Source organism: Adiantum capillus-veneris, chromosome 2, assembly GCF_014529385.1.
Source record: "Adiantum capillus-veneris isolate H3 chromosome 2, ASM1452938v2, whole genome shotgun sequence".
NCBI lineage: Eukaryota > Viridiplantae > Streptophyta > Polypodiopsida > Polypodiales > Pteridaceae > Adiantum > Adiantum capillus-veneris.
In genome coordinates, this window is record NC_140932.1 from 71,507,754 (window position 1) to 71,525,562 (window position 17,809).

The following is a 17,809-nucleotide window of genomic DNA, read 5'->3' on the forward strand; positions in this document are numbered from 1 at the left end:
AAATAATTTTATTCAAAGAAATAATTAAGTACAAGTCTATTATTCGTACACTTGTGTACTACACATATTTGTGTACATAGATATACAATACAGATACACATACACCTTTGGAATGTGAGAGAAATTAAACTCTGTGGTCTTGTAAGATTAGTGCTAGTTAATTAGAAACTAACTCTACTCAAACCTGCACCTACTCTTGGGCACTAGTAGGGCTTTCATAGCTCTTGTTCTTCTCTTTGGAGAGTGATAGGGACTCAATTTATGAGTTTTGTGCCCATCACCTATGGATTTGATAGAAACTTACTGCTTTGGTGTCATTTTCAATTAGTTTGACATAAACTTTGTGACATGATTCAGTCGATTGGGTCTATTTCTCTTGATTTTCATGAAAGAATGGCTGATTGGCATTTTTGTCACCTACTTTTTTTCTTATAATGACTTCGCAAATTTAAGCCAGGCTACAACCAAGACCTTTTGTATCAGAATTATGCAATGTTCTTTGGATATGCATAACTGATTGAAGTGTATGGGCAGCCCATGAAAAGTCACCTTCCTCCTAGGAAAGGGGGTTCCTGCAGAGATGTCGTGGTGATGCACTTCCTGTTGGCAGTGTGCTCCTAAATCATTGGATTGTGGAGGGGTGTTGTCAGTGGTGTCGGCATTTAGTAGAGATCCATATTCATTTGCTGTAGTTTTGCCTATATTCTCGGAGTCTCTTTTTTAATGTCTCATGATGCCTTAATGTGAAATTTCCCATTGGGCACTTTGGCAAATGGTTTTGCATGTTTGGTACCATTTCTCGCCCTTCACCAGATGCGTTCTTTTTTTCACACGGGTCTTGACCTTGACTTTGCGGACTATTTCCAAAATCAGGATTTGTATGTTTCTTTAGGGATGGGTCCCTTTCGCTGTTTTGTTCATCCGTCTGATAAACTGTGCATTTTCTTTCATTTTGCCAAGTAGCTGCACAGCATCTTGGCCCTCATTGGGAGCTAAGTTATGGCTTGCTCATTGTACATTAAAAGTCGCGGGTTTTTCCTCACTTTGAGGGTTCCCTCTAGTAAGTGTGTATGTGCATATATTACATTTATGTGTATATATAACAAAAGAAAGTGTGTTCACATGTTTATGCAAAATAAATAAGTCGTAATTAAGAATAAATTGGTCCATGATTTGAGAGTACAAACAATAATATCCCCACGATCACCACGCCAATGTGGACTGTGCAGCTCATCATCTCCGTCATCAGCATTGAAGGAAAAAGCAGTTGTGGAATCTGCGGTGGTACCTCTTGTTAACATCTACAAACGGCGAGCATAATCTATAAATGATAAAAATGTTATATCCTTTCCTTTTTTGTGTCATACATAAAGAGGGAAAACCACATAGTGAACTGATAATAGAGGAAAAAGAGGTGTTTTGTTTCATGTGTATCTTTGATTTTGTGTCTTGTGAAAGTGTTTTAGCCCCTCTTCAAGTCTTAATTTTAGACTTTTTGACTATATATATATGCAATGCACAACCGTGCATGCACACAAAAAATAGCAATGAATAGATGCATAAATACATACCATATCAAATATACATTTTATATATATATATATATTTTTTTGGGGGGGGGGGGGGGGGGGGGGGGGGGGCGGGGGTGGTGGTGGGTGGGGGGGGGGGGATGAAGAAATGGAGAGTCTGTGCCTTTCATGGAATTCTGCCAATGCTTTATAATTTGTGCTGAGGATCTAATTTAGTCTCATTAAGGATTTGTTTGTGAATCTTTGAAACTGAAGGGATCAAATGGGCACGTGAGACTCTTGTAAATGTTCTTGGAGAGGCTTGTGCCAATGGAGATCTATCCTTGGATGAGGCACTTACAGCCGCATCTGACATTCTAGGGGCCAATTCTATGAGCCTTTATCGGTTGAGTGAACCTCCAGAAAATCCCATTAAGCAATTATCAGAGGATTGTTATTCTAGGCTTCTTTGTGATACTCGAAAGGAGGTCAAGCATGTGCGTCTCCTGTGGTCAGATGGCTCGGGACAAAGAAGGTGCAGAGTAAGTCCACTTGAACCCCTTATCTATACTCAGTTATGACTTGAGCATTTTAATGTCATGAATATGCAACGATGTTGTCTTCTGGGAGAGCGTACATCTAGCCCTTAATTGTGATTTTCCATTCAATGGTATCAAGAATTTTAGTTACTTGCTAACTTAACAGCATATCTGCACACAATTGTAATGCACTTGTAGTGACTCATGAAGAGCTTGTAATCGAATAGGGACATCCCTTTTACCTTCCATGATTGTCCAATGCTAGTGCATGTGGAAGTGTTTATTATTAAATGTAAATGTCAGGTTTTGTGTTTTAATACAGGTTGTCCCCAAGGAGAGATTTGAAAAGGTTACAAAGCTCCATGGTGTTGGTCTAGCAAAATGCTGCATGGGAATGTCCTCACATGTTGATGGTCCAGCAAAAGGTTGTGGCTTGAACGCAGTGGGTGAAATCAGACTTCTGCCTGATTTAAGAAGCAAATGGGTCATACCTTGGTATTATTCTCTCACTGATTCAAGAGTTTCGTGACATACTGCTTTGTTAGTCAATTTAATCTTTGGAGCTTCTACTTGCAATACATATTACCGATTCAAGAATTTTTATGGGGAAAATCTACGAGGTATGACTAATGTTTGCAGACTTATGTTTGCTTTTGTTTATAATACGTAGGTCTAAAGAAGAGGAGTTGGTTTTAGTGGATATGCACATTACTCCTGGCTCTCCTTGGGAATACTGCCCTCGATCAACCTTGAAACGTTTATCTAAAAGTCTACTAGAGGAGTTTGGCCTGGTAATAGGTGCTTGCGTTATGATTATGCAGAATTGTTTTGTGTAAAAGAGATATGGATACATTTCATGTTTGCTGACATAGGTGATGAAGGCAGGCTTTGAAAGTGAGTTTTATATACTGAAACGAGATTCTGAGTAAGTTGGGGCTAATGTTACTCGGAAAATTTACATTGTTGCATTGACTAAGTCTAATTCAGAATGTGATTTTTGACAGGACCAAGCAGAAATGGGTTGGCTTGGACACTTCACCATACTGTAGCTCTGCAAGCTTTGATGCTGCTTCTGACATGCTTTTTGAGGTTTCAAAGGCCCTAACTGCAATGGGTGTCAACATTGAGCAGGTGTCTTTTCATAAGTTGCACTTTATGTCTGGATTCTTGTAAACAAAAGGTTTCAGTTGTGTTTTGTAAATCAGCCTGGAGGCATCTAAGAAATTTCTTTTGTTTATAATACATAGGTCTATTAGAAGAGTTGTGTTTTAGTACATATGTATGTGGGAATTAGCCCTCTAAGAGGCCAACGTGGCCTATGAGACCCAAAACAGTACATGTAATGGAATATCTCTATCAGATGAGAGAGATGAAAGGCAATATTGAAGGTGAAGGCTATTAAGAACCTATCTAAAAGCACATCCATAATAAAAAAATTCAAGATATTACTGTAAACCTCTCTTTCACTTGGGTTTCTCTCTCATGGGAAGATGTGTCTTTGCGTGATTGGGACGTATTGGCATCTCCTCTAGAGGTGCTCAGAAAGAACACTGAACCTCCATCTATGATACTTCAAAATCAGCATCTAATCATACCTCCACAATCATAGACAGAGACCAGTAGCCGGTAGAAATGAAATGTTATATTAAACGTCTTCAAAAGGCCAAAATGACCTATGAGACCAACCTCATACAATCTTGGTGGATCTAACACACTGTCTGGGTACAAAATAAGAATGAAGCAAAGTAAAAACCAAAATGATGGGATCTTGAACGCGCTCGCTGCTGCTCCTTCCCTCCTTGCCATCACGCTCCCCCCTTCTCCCGCCCTCCCCCCCTACCTGCCCACTGCCTACGCCCGCTGCCCTGCCGCCTACTTACTGTCCCCTGCAGGGCCCACTTCCGATCCTGCTTGGCTGGTCTCGCCAGCACTTTCGACGTTGTGAGCGGGATGGAAACACACACGCCTCTATAATCACCCGACACACACTCTTGGGATGATACACACACACACACACACACTATTGGGCACCACTCGGCTTACACAACCCACCTGGCCCAGACAGGGAACACACCGATAGAGTGAGGGGAGAGAGACTATCCATTTGCCCACTCCACACACAGAGATACACACACACACACACACCCAAAAAATTCAGCTCAAAAGAGGAGAATATCTGATGTTTAGATACAATTTAGCTTGGGCCAACTACTCCTGGGAGGGGAGATTAGCGGAAAGCGATTGCCAGGTTGGGTTGTCCCTCGTGGGGCCCATAATGGTCGTTGTGGACCGCAGCTGAGGAGTGCCTATGCGGATAACGTTGCAGCATTCCTCTGCGGGGCCGTACCGCGATACTACAATGCTCTGGCCCATGAGGGTGTTTGAAGCTCGTAGGGCTTGTAGTTATTGCGTACGGTGCGGTCTCACCTAACATGGTCCTGGGGCTTTCCGAGCGGGCCTTGGTGACCATGGTTGGCCGGATCGGGATGCCTCCTTTGAGCCGACGTCCACTTTGGGTATGGCAGTCCTACCGGACATCCGCTGGACGGGGGCCTTTTTCTACCAGGCGAAAATCCTGGAGTACCTGGGCAGGATTCAACACGGTCTGTGAGTTACAAGGGTCTGTCCCTCTCTCTCAGCCTTGGTCCTTAAATGCATCACTGAATTCGTTTGGTGGTTTCCCGACGTTACCCTCGGGTGGCGTGACTAACAAGGAAACATGGACTGACTAACATGGCATGAAAAGACTTTTTACTCCCCCGAGGGGGAAACCTGCTTCCATTCCCCGTTGACATGCCACGATACTGCATGGAGGCGCTTTTCCCCTTGTCGGCAAGTCCGCAAGATAACTTGTCTTTGACTCGTTTGCGTGCACGCGAAGCAAAGGCAGTTCCTTGCTGGCTTGCCGGCTCTAGCCCAAAAAAGTAAAAAGTAAAAAGTAAAAAAAGCTTGGGCCAATACCAATGGGGCAAATAGCTCACACAATATGGGTGAAATATACCAGATACAATCACAAATTGGAACAGAGGCTTCGCTCACAGGAGAAACTTACACAGCCAAAACAACAGAAAAATAGTGAGGAATTTGGCAAAATGGATAGTGTCATCGCGTCCGGAACGGCCCAAAACCCCAGTCTACAATGTCAAAGTGCTCAAATCCTTATCTCAGATGAGCATTTTATGGACAAAACAGGCTCCAAAAACAGCAAAAACTCAGTTTCGGCTGTTCCTCCTCTTCTCTCCACGGTTTTTTTTGTCTTCTCTCAGGTTTTTCAGTTCCCACACTTAGCTTTATTAGTTGGGCACCTTTGGCCTTTTAGTTGACCTCAAACGGACCTCGAACAGGCCAAAAAGTGGCCTCGCAGTGCATAGTTGTCACCCTGCTGCATCCATCCGCACACCTGGCACTCAGGTTTATCCAATAATGCATCCCGCAACCACGTGAAGTGGCCCCCAAATACAATTCTCATGATGACCTTTTGCATAATTATCACAAGAAAACACCCACATCGTGTCTGTACTTATCCACGTGCAAGTATTGACCCCATTCGACCTCCTGACGCCACTAGATGCCATCTGACGCACCTGCTTACCTCATGTCGTCGGCCCGCGGATAGCTTCCTCAAGAAGTTTTACACGCTACCAACTCCCTATTATTATAGAAAAAACACACTGATACTGGTGACGCTGAAAATCGATGCACTATGTACATGCTGTCCTACCTGTACACATGTGGGCCCCACGTAACCACTTGGCTCTGGAAAATGGGCAATCCTTTATTCGATGCATCATGCATGGGTATGTACATATGCACAATCCCTTGCTCCAAAAAACTCCTAACATAGTTTGCCCATCCCCTAGCCTGCTAGATCATTCATGATCAACAGCAGCAAAAAGAGATATGAGACTCGCCGCATCACAGGTCTCCTCATCCCTCACATACATTACTTGTTCTGCAGACAGCTCATCTTGCTCCACCGTCATCAATGTAGCATGATACAATTTAAGATGCAATCCATTTACCCTTGACTTATGTAAAATCCCATTCAGGTTAGCCAACTAATATGTACCATTCGAAAAACACTTCACTACCTTGAAAGGGCCTCCCCACTTAACTTGAAACTTCTTTTGGAATGTCTTGTCCAGCTTACTGTTGTAGCGCAAAACCAAGTCATGCTTCTTGATACCCTTACTTTTGACCTTCTCATTTAGTTTTCTAAAGCTCGATCTTGCATCTCTCCATAATGCTCCAATGCACTCATCCTATCCGGCTGAACCTCTTGTAATGGTAAGAGCCTCTCTTTGAATGCATCACTAGGCGGCCCAAGCAACTTCTCTAGCAACTTGAGTGCAGGCAACTCTACTTCCACAGGCAATAGTGCTTCCTTTCCATATACCAAATGAAATGGAGTAAATCCTGTACCTGTCTTCACCGAAGTACGGTAAGCCCATAATACACTAGGAAATTCCAAATTCCAATTCTTTCCTTGATGCTCTGTCACTTTTGAAAATATTTGTACCAACTCACCATTGAATCTTTCATTTAAGCCATTACGCTGTGGGTAATAAGGAGTGGTATGCTGGTGCCTAATCTTCATCTTCGCGCATAAAAAGTCTAGCAGTTTAGCTCTAAATCCTGGCCCCTTATCCGAAAGTAACTCTAGTGGCACCCCAAACTTGCAACATATTTCATCGTACACAAATTTTGCCACATCTTTTGCAGTAATTTGTTTTACTGCTATAGCCTCTGCCCATCTAGAGAGATAGTTCACTGCAGTCAAAATATAGTTTTTGCCCCTGCCTGTGATAGGTAACGGGCCTATTGCATCAATCCCCCACTTTTCAAACACATCAAACGCTATAATGGTTTTTCGTAAATGCTTGACACCTATTGCAAGACCTACACCAATGGTGAACATCCTTGTGCAAACTAAGCCATACATACCCCTCTTGCAAGATCTTATGCAAGGTGATCTTTAGAGCAAAATGTCCGCTACATGCACCTTCATGATTCTCTTCCAACACTCTATAAAGCTCCTCCCGCTAAGGTACACGTCTCAACACGAGATCAGCCCCTTTCATGTATAAGACATCACCAATCAATTTGTACCTGCATGCTCTACGCACAAAACCATACTTCTTAGACTTCTGAATGTCCCTGGGAATGATTCCTGTTAGCAAAAACTCCTCTTCTTGAGCCAAACTTTCCCGGCCATGATAAAGAGGTAAATTGGTCCTCAACACAAATAGCTCCCCAATCATGCTTTGAGTTGCTTCATGTGCTTCTCCATTTAGAGCACGCTCAATGTGTCTGATGCTCCATGCTTCGAACTTTTTTAACAGGCCTTAATTCTGAAACACATTTCCTTCAATGAGGTGTTCTTGCTCTTCCACACACCCAACACTTGCTTCACAACTAACAAGGCATCACCTTTTATGCTCAACCTTCTAATCCCTTGCTTCAAACAAATGTGTAATCCGGCTTCCAAAGTAGCATATTCAGCCTCATTGTTACTATGCGCATCCAACTTGAACCCTCTCTTGCATACTAACTCCCCCTCTGGATCGTAGAGTGTTATGCCCCCTGAAGCCGCATCATGGCTCTTCCTGTATGGGTCATCAAAGAACAAAACATGTGCATTGCTGATCTGTGGCACTTCTTCGACTACCTTTCTCACCGCCTCTTCCTTAACAATAAGGGGATTCTCCTTGTAAGTCAACAAATCAGCTAGGGTAGCTCTTGTACTGTCTTCTACTAAAAAAGAGAACTCAAACTCTTGCAGCTCATTTACCCATTTCTTGACCACATTTGACACATTAGTGTCATTCATTAACTGTGGCAAAAAGGCGTAACTCATCAAGAAAACAAAAGGTCGTGGTAGCAAGTAATGACGAAATCGTCGACAACAAAAATTACACTGGCCATCACTAGCTCTACTTCCGAGAATTTTCTCTCTGTTACCAGCTTCACTCGGCTTGCACAATACACTGGCCTCATATAATGGCTGCCCTCCTGTAAGGTGCAGCGGAATGAATGTTGTATTTTCTCAAGCTTAGTGATCTATATTTGCTCAAGGTTCCTTTTAGTTCTAAGTCGTCGCCGTCGTCGTCATCGGCATAGTCCCAGTTTGCATCAGTCCATTGCATCATCATTGTACCACTTTGTGCAATCAACAAGTAGACCACTCTCGCCGACGAGAGTGGGGCCTTCGGAGGAGGGTTTTACAACCTCTCGGGTGTCGTATCTATCTTTTCTCTTTCTCTCAGTCTCATACACTTGCACGCACAATATCCACTCACTTTGTTCGTATCTGTGAGAATTGGGGGCTGAAATCTGCAAACTTTGGGGCTGTTTTCATAAGGCTGAAAAACGCAGATGTGGCTGTGTTTTTAGGGCTGAGTTCTGTACCCAAAACGTTGTAGTCTGCAGGGGTCTTAGGGCTGAATTAATCGCTGCTGTCCTTGCTGTAAAACGCTGTCAAAAACGCTGGAATCTGCTGTTTTAGAGCTGCGTTTTTGCTGCTGATTTTAATGCTGAAAACGCAGTCCAAATGCTGAAAACTGCAGGGCTTTGCTGGCGATTTCAAACGCTAGAGATTGGGAGTGGCAGATGATAGCAAAAACGCTAAGGGCTGCTCCGCTGTCGTGATGGCTTGCTTGAGGAAACGCCAAGTGGAAGGGAGGATGGCGCTACAAAAACGCTGATTGAATGGGGAGGCTCGCCAAGGGTTGCTTGGAGAGGGTCTTGCTGAGAGAGGGGGGAGTACCTGTTGCCTGGGGGGGCCTGTTGTGCTCCTTGCTCATCTACCCAAGAGTACTAACTTAGGGTTGCTTATATATTTTCTTACCCAATTTGCCCTACCTACTTTTGTTGGGAAGTCACTTAAATTAATAAGTGAAAAATGTCAAAAATAGGGAAAATAGGATAAAGTCACTGGAAAAATTCCCAAACTGACTATGATGGAATCTGATGGAAATGCTTATGCTTATGCTTATGCAGTGTGCAACCAGAGGATATGCATCTACACTAAGTGACTGGGCATGCACGGTCTACGAATAGACTCACAAAAGTGCCAGATCACTTCTAATCTAGACCGACTGGACTTGACGGAAATCCTGTTATGGTGTAGCTTGTCCACGGACACATAGGATTGGACGTGTCACGTGACATCCCCTCCTTTTTAAATTGAGGTACTGGTACCGAGCTGCATGGCTTCCTTGTAGTCTGCCAACAACTCTGGATAATCCTTGAAGAACTCTTCGTCTACTCACACCGCTTCATTGGTTCCTCGATCTTTGAACTTCAAAAAATATTGTCGTACTTGTTTCTTCGAACCATGGCGAAACCGATGCAACAAGACTTGCTCCGGCTCCATGGCTTTAGCTTCATCGATGATCTCCGGTCCTTCTTCTTTCGAAACGTCCTTTGGAGGTGTTCCTTGAAACACTTTCAACCAAGAAACATGAAAAACGTTGTGCATTGACCATGAGTTAGGCAACTGCAATTTCATTGAAACCTCATTAATATTTTTGATGATTGAAATGGACCATACATACGAAAAGATAACTTAGGACATTTCTTTCCAACTTGCTTAAGACGTTTCATGATTGCTTAACACCCACGGCACCTGTCAATCCAAAAGGCATAACAATATACTCCCATTGCCCTCGCTCGGTGCGAAAAGCGGTCTTGAAAATGTCGCCTTTGAATACCCGTACCTGATGGTATCCACTTTTGAGATCGACCTTGCTGAAAACCTTTGCCCCATTGAGCCTATCAAGGATATACTCAATGCGAGGCATCGAAAACTTGTTTTTGACGGTCATCTTGTTTAATGCCCTGTAATCAACACACAAACAACACGAACCCTCCTTCTTGCGAACAAACAAAATAGGGGCAACAAAAGGACTTACACTAGGACGTATGAATCCTCTCACCACCAATCCGTGACTTGTTCAAACGGTAGGGAGCCTTACTGACCGGCTGCGCTCCCTCTATAAGCTCGATGCGATGGTCCTTCGGCCACTCCGGTGGGAGACGAGGTGGAAGATGATCATCCTGCAAAAAGAGATGTTTAAAATTCGTAAACAACTCAGAATACTTAGCTGGAGCTTGAATGCTCTTGGAAACTGGAGCAGCATAGATGAATGCCGCTTGTGCTCCTCTTCGTAATTCACACTTTACCTACACATGAGAGATGAGAGGCAAAGAATGCAAGCCCTCCTCAGCACGAATGATGAGGGGGAATCAGTTTTGGCATGTAAAGTGAGAGTGTTAGTCTCAAAATCAATGAGAGGGTTGAGTTCACGAAACCATTTAATGCCCAAAATCATATCACATCCTGTGAGAGGAGACACAAAAAATTTTCTACGAAAAGAAGCTTGTTGAACGGTAAACATCACATCAAGGCACTCCCATACCAGGAGCGAAATCAGAAATTTCGAGAGGAGATTTCTGGCTAACCTCTGGGCGGGCTCTCTTAACAAGAGGGGGACTAATCACATCATGCTTACTACCTGGATCAAACAATATGATAAAACGCTGCCCCTTTACATGACCATAACACTTCATGAGAGACTCATCAATGTGTGTGTCAGAGTCATGAGAAGATGCAGGTTGATTTGTGATAGTGCTTGTGGTTGCTGTGGGTGCCTTTGGTTCCTTAGGTGGGACTGTCTTAGGACAGGCCTTCCTAATGTGACCCTTGAGGTGACATTGAAAACATCTACCTTCTTTAGCATAAATCACTTGTTCTTCAGCCGTGATGTATCCTCCTATAATTCCTTGTGAAGCTTTTTCATCAGGGGTTAGCTTAGGTTTTGCAGGTGCTTTAGCTTTACCCTTAGATTCATTGTTAGAGTTCTTTTCCGAGGAATTAGAGGAAGAAGGGCTAGGAGAATTACCAGTCTTACCATTCTACCGTTCTTACCATTCTGAGTGTTCTGAGAATTCTGTGGAGTTCCTTGAGAAGTCTTGTTTTCCTTAGGATTTCCTTTGTTGTGCTTCATCTCGTGTGCGAGAGCAATCGCTACCGCTTTGTTGAGATCGATTGGATCAAGTACCTCGACATCATACTTGATATACTTGTCCAATCCGTAAAGAAATGCTTGCTTGCGCTCCGAATCCGATTTGCGTAATTGAGTGCCGAGCTGCAAAACACGATTAGAGAAAGACATAACCGGCATACCCATTTTGCTTGAGAGCGCGCCAATCGTCCTTCAATCGTGCAAGATACTGAGGTTGCATAAACCGCGCCTTGAGCTTGTCTTGGAAATCAGCCCAATTGAAGGAAAGGAGCGGGAAGTCGTCGGCTTCCTCTAGGTGCGCGGCTAGCTGTGGCTCTTGCCATGCGTGGTACCAATTAATGGCATCACCGCGACAAGGTACATAGCTGCCGTCAAAACTTTGCTATTGCCTGTCTTCTTAGTTGTCGCAAAATAAGCATTAAATTGATGCAACCAAGAATGAATAACCGTAGCATCCATCTTATCGTCATACTTACTGAAAGTCAACTTTTCGGTGATTGGGTTGTTGGAATCCGCATCGTGGCTTGCACCACTTGAGGAACTCCCACGATCTTTGGGTGGTTCGGTTTTCGAGGCTAGCACTTGTCGAAGCAATTCTTGAGTGCATAGCTCTCTTTGAGCTTCACGCTCGGTCTCCAAAGCCAATCTTTGAGCTGTACGATCGGCCTTCAAGGCCGCGCTTCTTGCCGCCTCGTCCGCCTTTCTTTGTTGTTTTCGTTCTTTGCGTGCGTCGCGCTCACGTTCTAAAGCAAGGCGATTGTCTTCTTGTTCTGCGGCAAGTCTTGCGTTTCTTTCGTCGCGCTCACGGTTCTGAGCAAGGCGATTTGCTTCTTGCTCGCGGTCCCTAGCAAGGCGATTTGCTTCTTGTCTGTCCATCATGGCCATCATCTGCTTGACCATTGCCTCCATAGGGTTTGGTACACTTGGTGGCATACATGGCGAAGGGGGACGGTTAAAATAATCTCCCGGTGGGGAAAAGTCTTTGTGGCCTCTCTCATGCTCATCACCTGTATGCGAAGTATCCATTCCGCTTCGGGTGACGACCATGCACTATGATCTTTGGTCCTTAAGTTCACGAGGAACTTGGTTCTTGAGGATCTTGGGGTTCTTGAGGTTTTCTTTCGCTTGCAAATTGCGTTTGAGAAGGATCTTCTCTTTACCTGTGTTCTACTCTTTTCCGCGGGCGCACCCCTTGGCGGCCTTGCGCTCACACCAAGGTTGCTTTTTCCCACCTCACGTCGATTGGCTGGCTGCTAAGTGCACTGTCCGCTCTCAATGAGTGAAAAGAGACACAAGGGAAGGCTGGACAAGCTGTCACGAGGACGTGGCAATTGCTAACCTTAGTTGTTGGTTTCTTTCCAATGATTTTTGTTTAATTTTTGAGACCCTCTTTTTGAAGTTGCAAATGGTCGGACATTGTATGGCCAATGTGAACGGTAGTTTCACCCGCAGACGGGAAGTTGGTCGGCACTGGAATCCGTATGGTAAGAGGATGTCTAGGCTCAGAGCAAGATCATACAGGTCCCTCCCATCGCAGTTAGCAAGTTGGTGGATACTAGGAAGTGAACTCAATAAAGGCATAAAGTCAAGGTGGGATCACCAACAGAAAGTATCCGACAGTTGGGCCACATTGCACTTTTGGATGCGGTCCCAATGAGGATAGATGGTCAGAAGACCAGCGGGAGCCCGACGGAAGCATCTCCTAAAAATTAGGGAACTGCTATTCTGGGCCGTGACATGTGTTCGCGTCATTATCTTCGGTATGACCAAGGGAACATTTTAGTACTCTGCTGCAAAGTCAACTGATGCACAAGTTGAGAGATTTTTAAGCAGGAAGCCCAATGCGGGGAAATTGCATGTATGAGTGCCAAGTGGCACTTTGTGGTCAATTTACCAAGTCTGGGAGAACAGAACCCGTAACTGACTTTTGAGAGCAGTTTTGGAGGCTGTTAACTTGGATTTTCAGCCATTTCTCTCCATTTTTGAGCTTCCCATGACTTTGCCTAGGTCCAAGGAGCTCATTTTCAGCATTGGAAGGTATCAAATGCGTGTTTACAAGGCTGTTTTGCTGCGTTTTCAGCGATACGCAGGTTTTGGCAGCCATGGAAATCTTCTCCTTTTTGCATCTATTTGTTCACAGATGCATTACAGGTTAAGGGCAGAAGAGGGGGCGCTCGATTTATGCTGGGAGGATGCTTCATTGAGAACCTATCACAGGTTAAGAGCTATGGAGTGCATGCTTTCCTCTCTATGTACAGTGTGGTGCTAGGAGTGATGACCTGCACACTACACACTGCTCTCTTTCTCCCCTACGTGCAGTTATGTGATGCCCCATAAGAGGGCTACTCATTTGACTGATGTACAGTTGTGTGGGTTCATGCTTTTGTGCTGAGGCAAGAGCCTCCTTGAGCAGGAACAGGGGTAGCTAACTGCTGCTCCAAAGCAGGCACTGGTGAGGGTCATAACCTCACCGTACAGGTGCAAAATCAGCGCTGTGTATGCGCTGTAAATTCACTGTTTTTCAGCCGTACGGACGCCAGGACCATTGGGAATCGTGCCCCACTGGCAGAGGACAGTTAGGGGACTGTTTGGGGCTGAAAACAGGGCAAAAACCAGTAAATACAGCGTGCTGAATTTACTGTTTTTGGACAGGAATCAGAGGGTATACGACAGTGCAAGCGAGTTCCAGCAGGGGAATTGGTTTCGCGCAAGTTTTGGGGCTGTTGTGCTGCCGAAATTTGGCCAAATCAAATGGTATCTAGGTGGATACACGTGAAGGATTCCCAGGACCTTACCTTGTAATTTACCCTCCTAAAGAATAAAGAAATACCGAAAGGGGCGCCAATTTTGGGGCCTACAGGTTGTCGGCGTCTGCTCGGAGCATTCTAGCTTCCGAGCCGTGTGTGCGATTAAGTGTTAATTCCCATTACAGGTTCTCTTTGCAAAGTGCTCTGTGTGTGTGTATAAAGTAAACAATTTCGGGTGAAAGCCAACGCCTACCGCCCTACGGGCCGGTTTCATGGTTCCATCGCCGGGATCTCAATCACTTTTTCCTCAAAGAGTGAGCCTGGATTGTTCAGGGTAAAGACACACAGTGCAAGAATACGGGATTACACTATGGCCGACAAAGGGAAGCGCATTATGGAAGAGGGTTCCTCTTTACAGGACAGACAAGAAATTCCGCATGTTCGCCCTGCCAAAAAGTGGTCAAATTAGGGCTGATTTTCTGCTGCGTTTTAGGGTTTGCAAGTATGAACCAAGATGAGATAGGGAGAGGTCTCACAGTGGTAGATTGGCCACTAGATCTCCTGCGGGAGTGATGTGGGTCTGCCAGGTGACATGCTGCTTGCCGATTCTCTGAGGCGATTGCTTGGATTCTATGATGCATTGGTAAATCATCTTGAAATTTGAGCTTGCTTGGTCGTGGGTGGTACGTCAGGTTGTGGAATTATGCTCGTTTGCAGAGGCAAGAGCCTTTTGCATACGTAAAAGTTAAGGGACAGGCTGCAAGATGCTATGGTGAAGTTCAAGAACTATCCACCTATGGATGCAAAGTGGATGGAAGAGCATGAACTGTCAGAGTCACCAAATGTATTGCAGCTTTACCTTGAGGCCTTTGGGTTACAGCCTACATATGCCCCAACCCAATGTTTGCAAAGGAGGGGTAATGATAGAGCTAGCACATCAAATGTACTCATGGATTCAGTGCAACAGGAGTGTACAGTTTGACAAAAGTACGAAGGTCTCATTAAGTCATTTGTACATATGTTTTGACAGTCTTTCTTGCGGATACATGCGATGATAAAAGAGTGCTAACAACACAAGATCATCAGTGGCATGTATTTATGGTATGCAATCGAGGACGTTTGCGATTTCAAGAGGGGGGTATGTCACGAGGACGTGGCAATTGCTAACCTTAGTTGTTGGTTTCTTTCCAATGATTTTTGTTTAATTTTTGAGACCCTCTTTTTGAAGTTGCAAATGGTCGGACATTGTATGGCCAATGTGAACGGTAGTTTCACCCGCAGACGGGAAGTTGGTCGGCACTGGAATCCGTATGGTAAGAGGATGTCTAGGCTCAGAGCAAGATCATACAGGTCCCTCCCATCGCAGTTAGCAAGTTGGTGGATACTAGGAAGTGAACTCAATAAAGGCATAAAGTCAAGGTGGGATCACCAACAGAAAGTATCCGACAGTTGGGCCACATTGCACTTTTGGATGCGGTCCCAATGAGGATAGATGGTCAGAAGACCAGCGGGAGCCCGACGGAAGCATCTCCTAAAAATTAGGGAACTGCTATTCTGGGCCGTGACATGTGTTCGCGTCATTACCTTCGGTATGACCAAGGGAACATTTTAGTACTCTGCTGCAAAGTCAACTGATGCACAAGTTGAGAGATTTTTAAGCAGGAAGCCCAATGCGGGGAAATTGCATGTATGAGTGCCAAGTGGCACTTTGTGGTCAATTTACCAAGTCTGGGAGAACAGAACCCGTAACTGACTTTTGAGAGCAGTTTTGGAGGCTGTTAACTTGGATTTTCAGCCATTTCTCTCCATTTTTGAGCTTCCCATGACTTTGCCTAGGTCCAAGGAGCTCATTTTCAGCATTGGAAGGTATCAAATGCGTGTTTACAAGGCTGTTTTGCTGCGTTTTCAGCGATACGCAGGTTTTGGCAGCCATGGAAATCTTCTCCTTTTTGCATCTATTTGTTCACAGATGCATTACAGGTTAAGGGCAGAAGAGGGGGCGCTCGATTTATGCTGGGAGGATGCTTCATTGAGAACCTATCACAGGTTAAGAGCTATGGAGTGCATGCTTTCCTCTCTATGTACAGTGTGGTGCTAGGAGTGATGACCTGCACACTACACACTGCTCTCTTTCTCCCCTACGTGCAGTTATGTGATGCCCCACAAGAGGGCTACTCATTTGACTGATGTACAGTTGTGTGGGTTCATGCTTTTGTGCTGAGGCAAGAGCCTCCTTGAGCAGGAACAGGGGTAGCTAACTGCTGCTCCAAAGCAGGCACTGGTGAGGGTCATAACCTCACCGTACAGGTGCAAAATCAGCGCTGTGTATGCGCTGTAAATTCACTGTTTTTCAGCCGTACGGACGCCAGGACCATTGGGAATCGTGCCCCACTGGCAGAGGACAGTTAGGGGACTGTTTGGGGCTGAAAACAGGGCAAAAACCAGTAAATACAGTGTGCTGAATTTACTGTTTTTGGACAGGAATCAGAGGGTATACGACAGTGCAAGCGAGTTCCAGCAGGGGAATTGGTTTCGCGCAAGTTTTGGGGCTGTTATGCTGCCGAAATTTGGCCAAATCAAATGGTATCTAGGTGGATACACGTGAAGGATTCCCAGGACCTTACCTTGTAATTTACCCTCCTAAAGAATAAAGAAATACCGAAAGGGGCGCCAATTTTGGGGCCTACAGGTTGTCGGCGTCTGCTCGGAGCATTCTAGCTTCCGAGCCGTGTGTGCGATTAAGTGTTAATTCCCATTACAGGTTCTCTTTGCAAAGTGCTCTGTGTGTGTGTATAAAGTAAACAATTTCGGGTGAAAGCCAACGCCTACCGCCCTACGGGCCGGTTTCACAAGCCCTTCTTTCTTGGGATTCCTGTCACTCTTCAACAAAACACGATTAGGAATCGACACGCCCAAGCGAACTTGGGTTCGTGCGACTGCAACAGGCAAAAAAAAAATCTTGTGGTTCTTCCCTTGAGTAATACAGAACACTTCCAAAGCTTTGATACCAATGTAAGGTGCAGCGGAATGAATGTTGTATTTTCTCAAGATTAGTGATCTATATTTGCTCAAGGTTCCTTTTAGTTCTTAGGGAAGGAGAGAGCCTTCCATCTTTAGGGAGAGTGCTATGATCACGAACAAAGTCAGTGGATATTGTGCGTGCAAGTGTATGAGACTGAGAGAAAGAGAGAAGAGAGATACGACACCCGAGAGGTTGTAAAACCCTCCTCCGAAGGCCCTACTCTCGTCGGTGAGACTGGTCTACTTGTTGATTGCACAAAGTGGTACAATGATGATGCAATGGACTGATGCAAACTGGGACTATGCCAATGACGACGACGGCGACGATTTAGAGGCTGAAATCTGTGAGAATTGGGGGCTGAAATCTGCAAACTTTGGGGCTGTTTTCATAAGGCTGAAAAACGCAGATGTGGCTGTGTTTTTAGGGCTGAGTTCTGTACCCAAAACGCTGTAGTCTGCAGGGGTCTTAGGGCTGAATTAATCGCTGCTGTCCTTGCTGTAAAACGTTGTCAAAAACGCTGGAATCTGCTGTTTTAGAGCTGCGTTTTTGCTGCTGATTTTAATGCTGAAAACGCAGTCCAGATGCTGAAAACTGCAGGGCTTTGCTGGCGATTTCAAACGCTAGAGATTGGGAGTGGCAGATGATAGCAAAAACGCTAAGGGCTGCTCCGCTGTGGCGATGGCTTGCTTGAGGAACGCCAAGTGGAAGGGAGGATGGCGCTACAAAAACGCTGGCTGAATGGGGAGGCTCGCCAAGGGTTGCTTGGAGAGGGTCTTGCTGAGAGAGGGGGGACTACCTGCTGCCTGGGGGGCCTGTTGTGCTCCTTGCTCATCTGCCCAAGAGTGCTAACTTGGGGTTGCTTATATATTTTCTTACCCAATTTGCCCTACCTACTTTTGTTGGGAAGTCACTTAAATTAATAAGTGAAAAATGTCAAAAATAGGGAAAATAGGATAAAGTCACTGGA

General features: G+C 44.9%; 1 protein-coding gene across 1 annotated transcript in view; it reads left to right on the plus strand.

The window, feature by feature from the left end:
* The window catches only part of NODGS (nodulin/glutamine synthase-like protein), a 139,257-nt gene that overhangs the window by 64,842 nt on the left and 56,606 nt on the right, over positions 1 to 17,809 (plus strand). Inside the window, exons 9-13 of the mRNA XM_086486314.1 lie at positions 1,785 to 2,050; positions 2,370 to 2,542; positions 2,718 to 2,838; positions 2,920 to 2,972; positions 3,052 to 3,178. Of these exons, the coding sequence (XP_086342440.1) occupies positions 1,785 to 2,050; positions 2,370 to 2,542; positions 2,718 to 2,838; positions 2,920 to 2,972; positions 3,052 to 3,178 (740 nt within the window). The remainder of the gene's footprint in view (positions 1 to 1,784; positions 2,051 to 2,369; positions 2,543 to 2,717; positions 2,839 to 2,919; positions 2,973 to 3,051; positions 3,179 to 17,809) is intronic.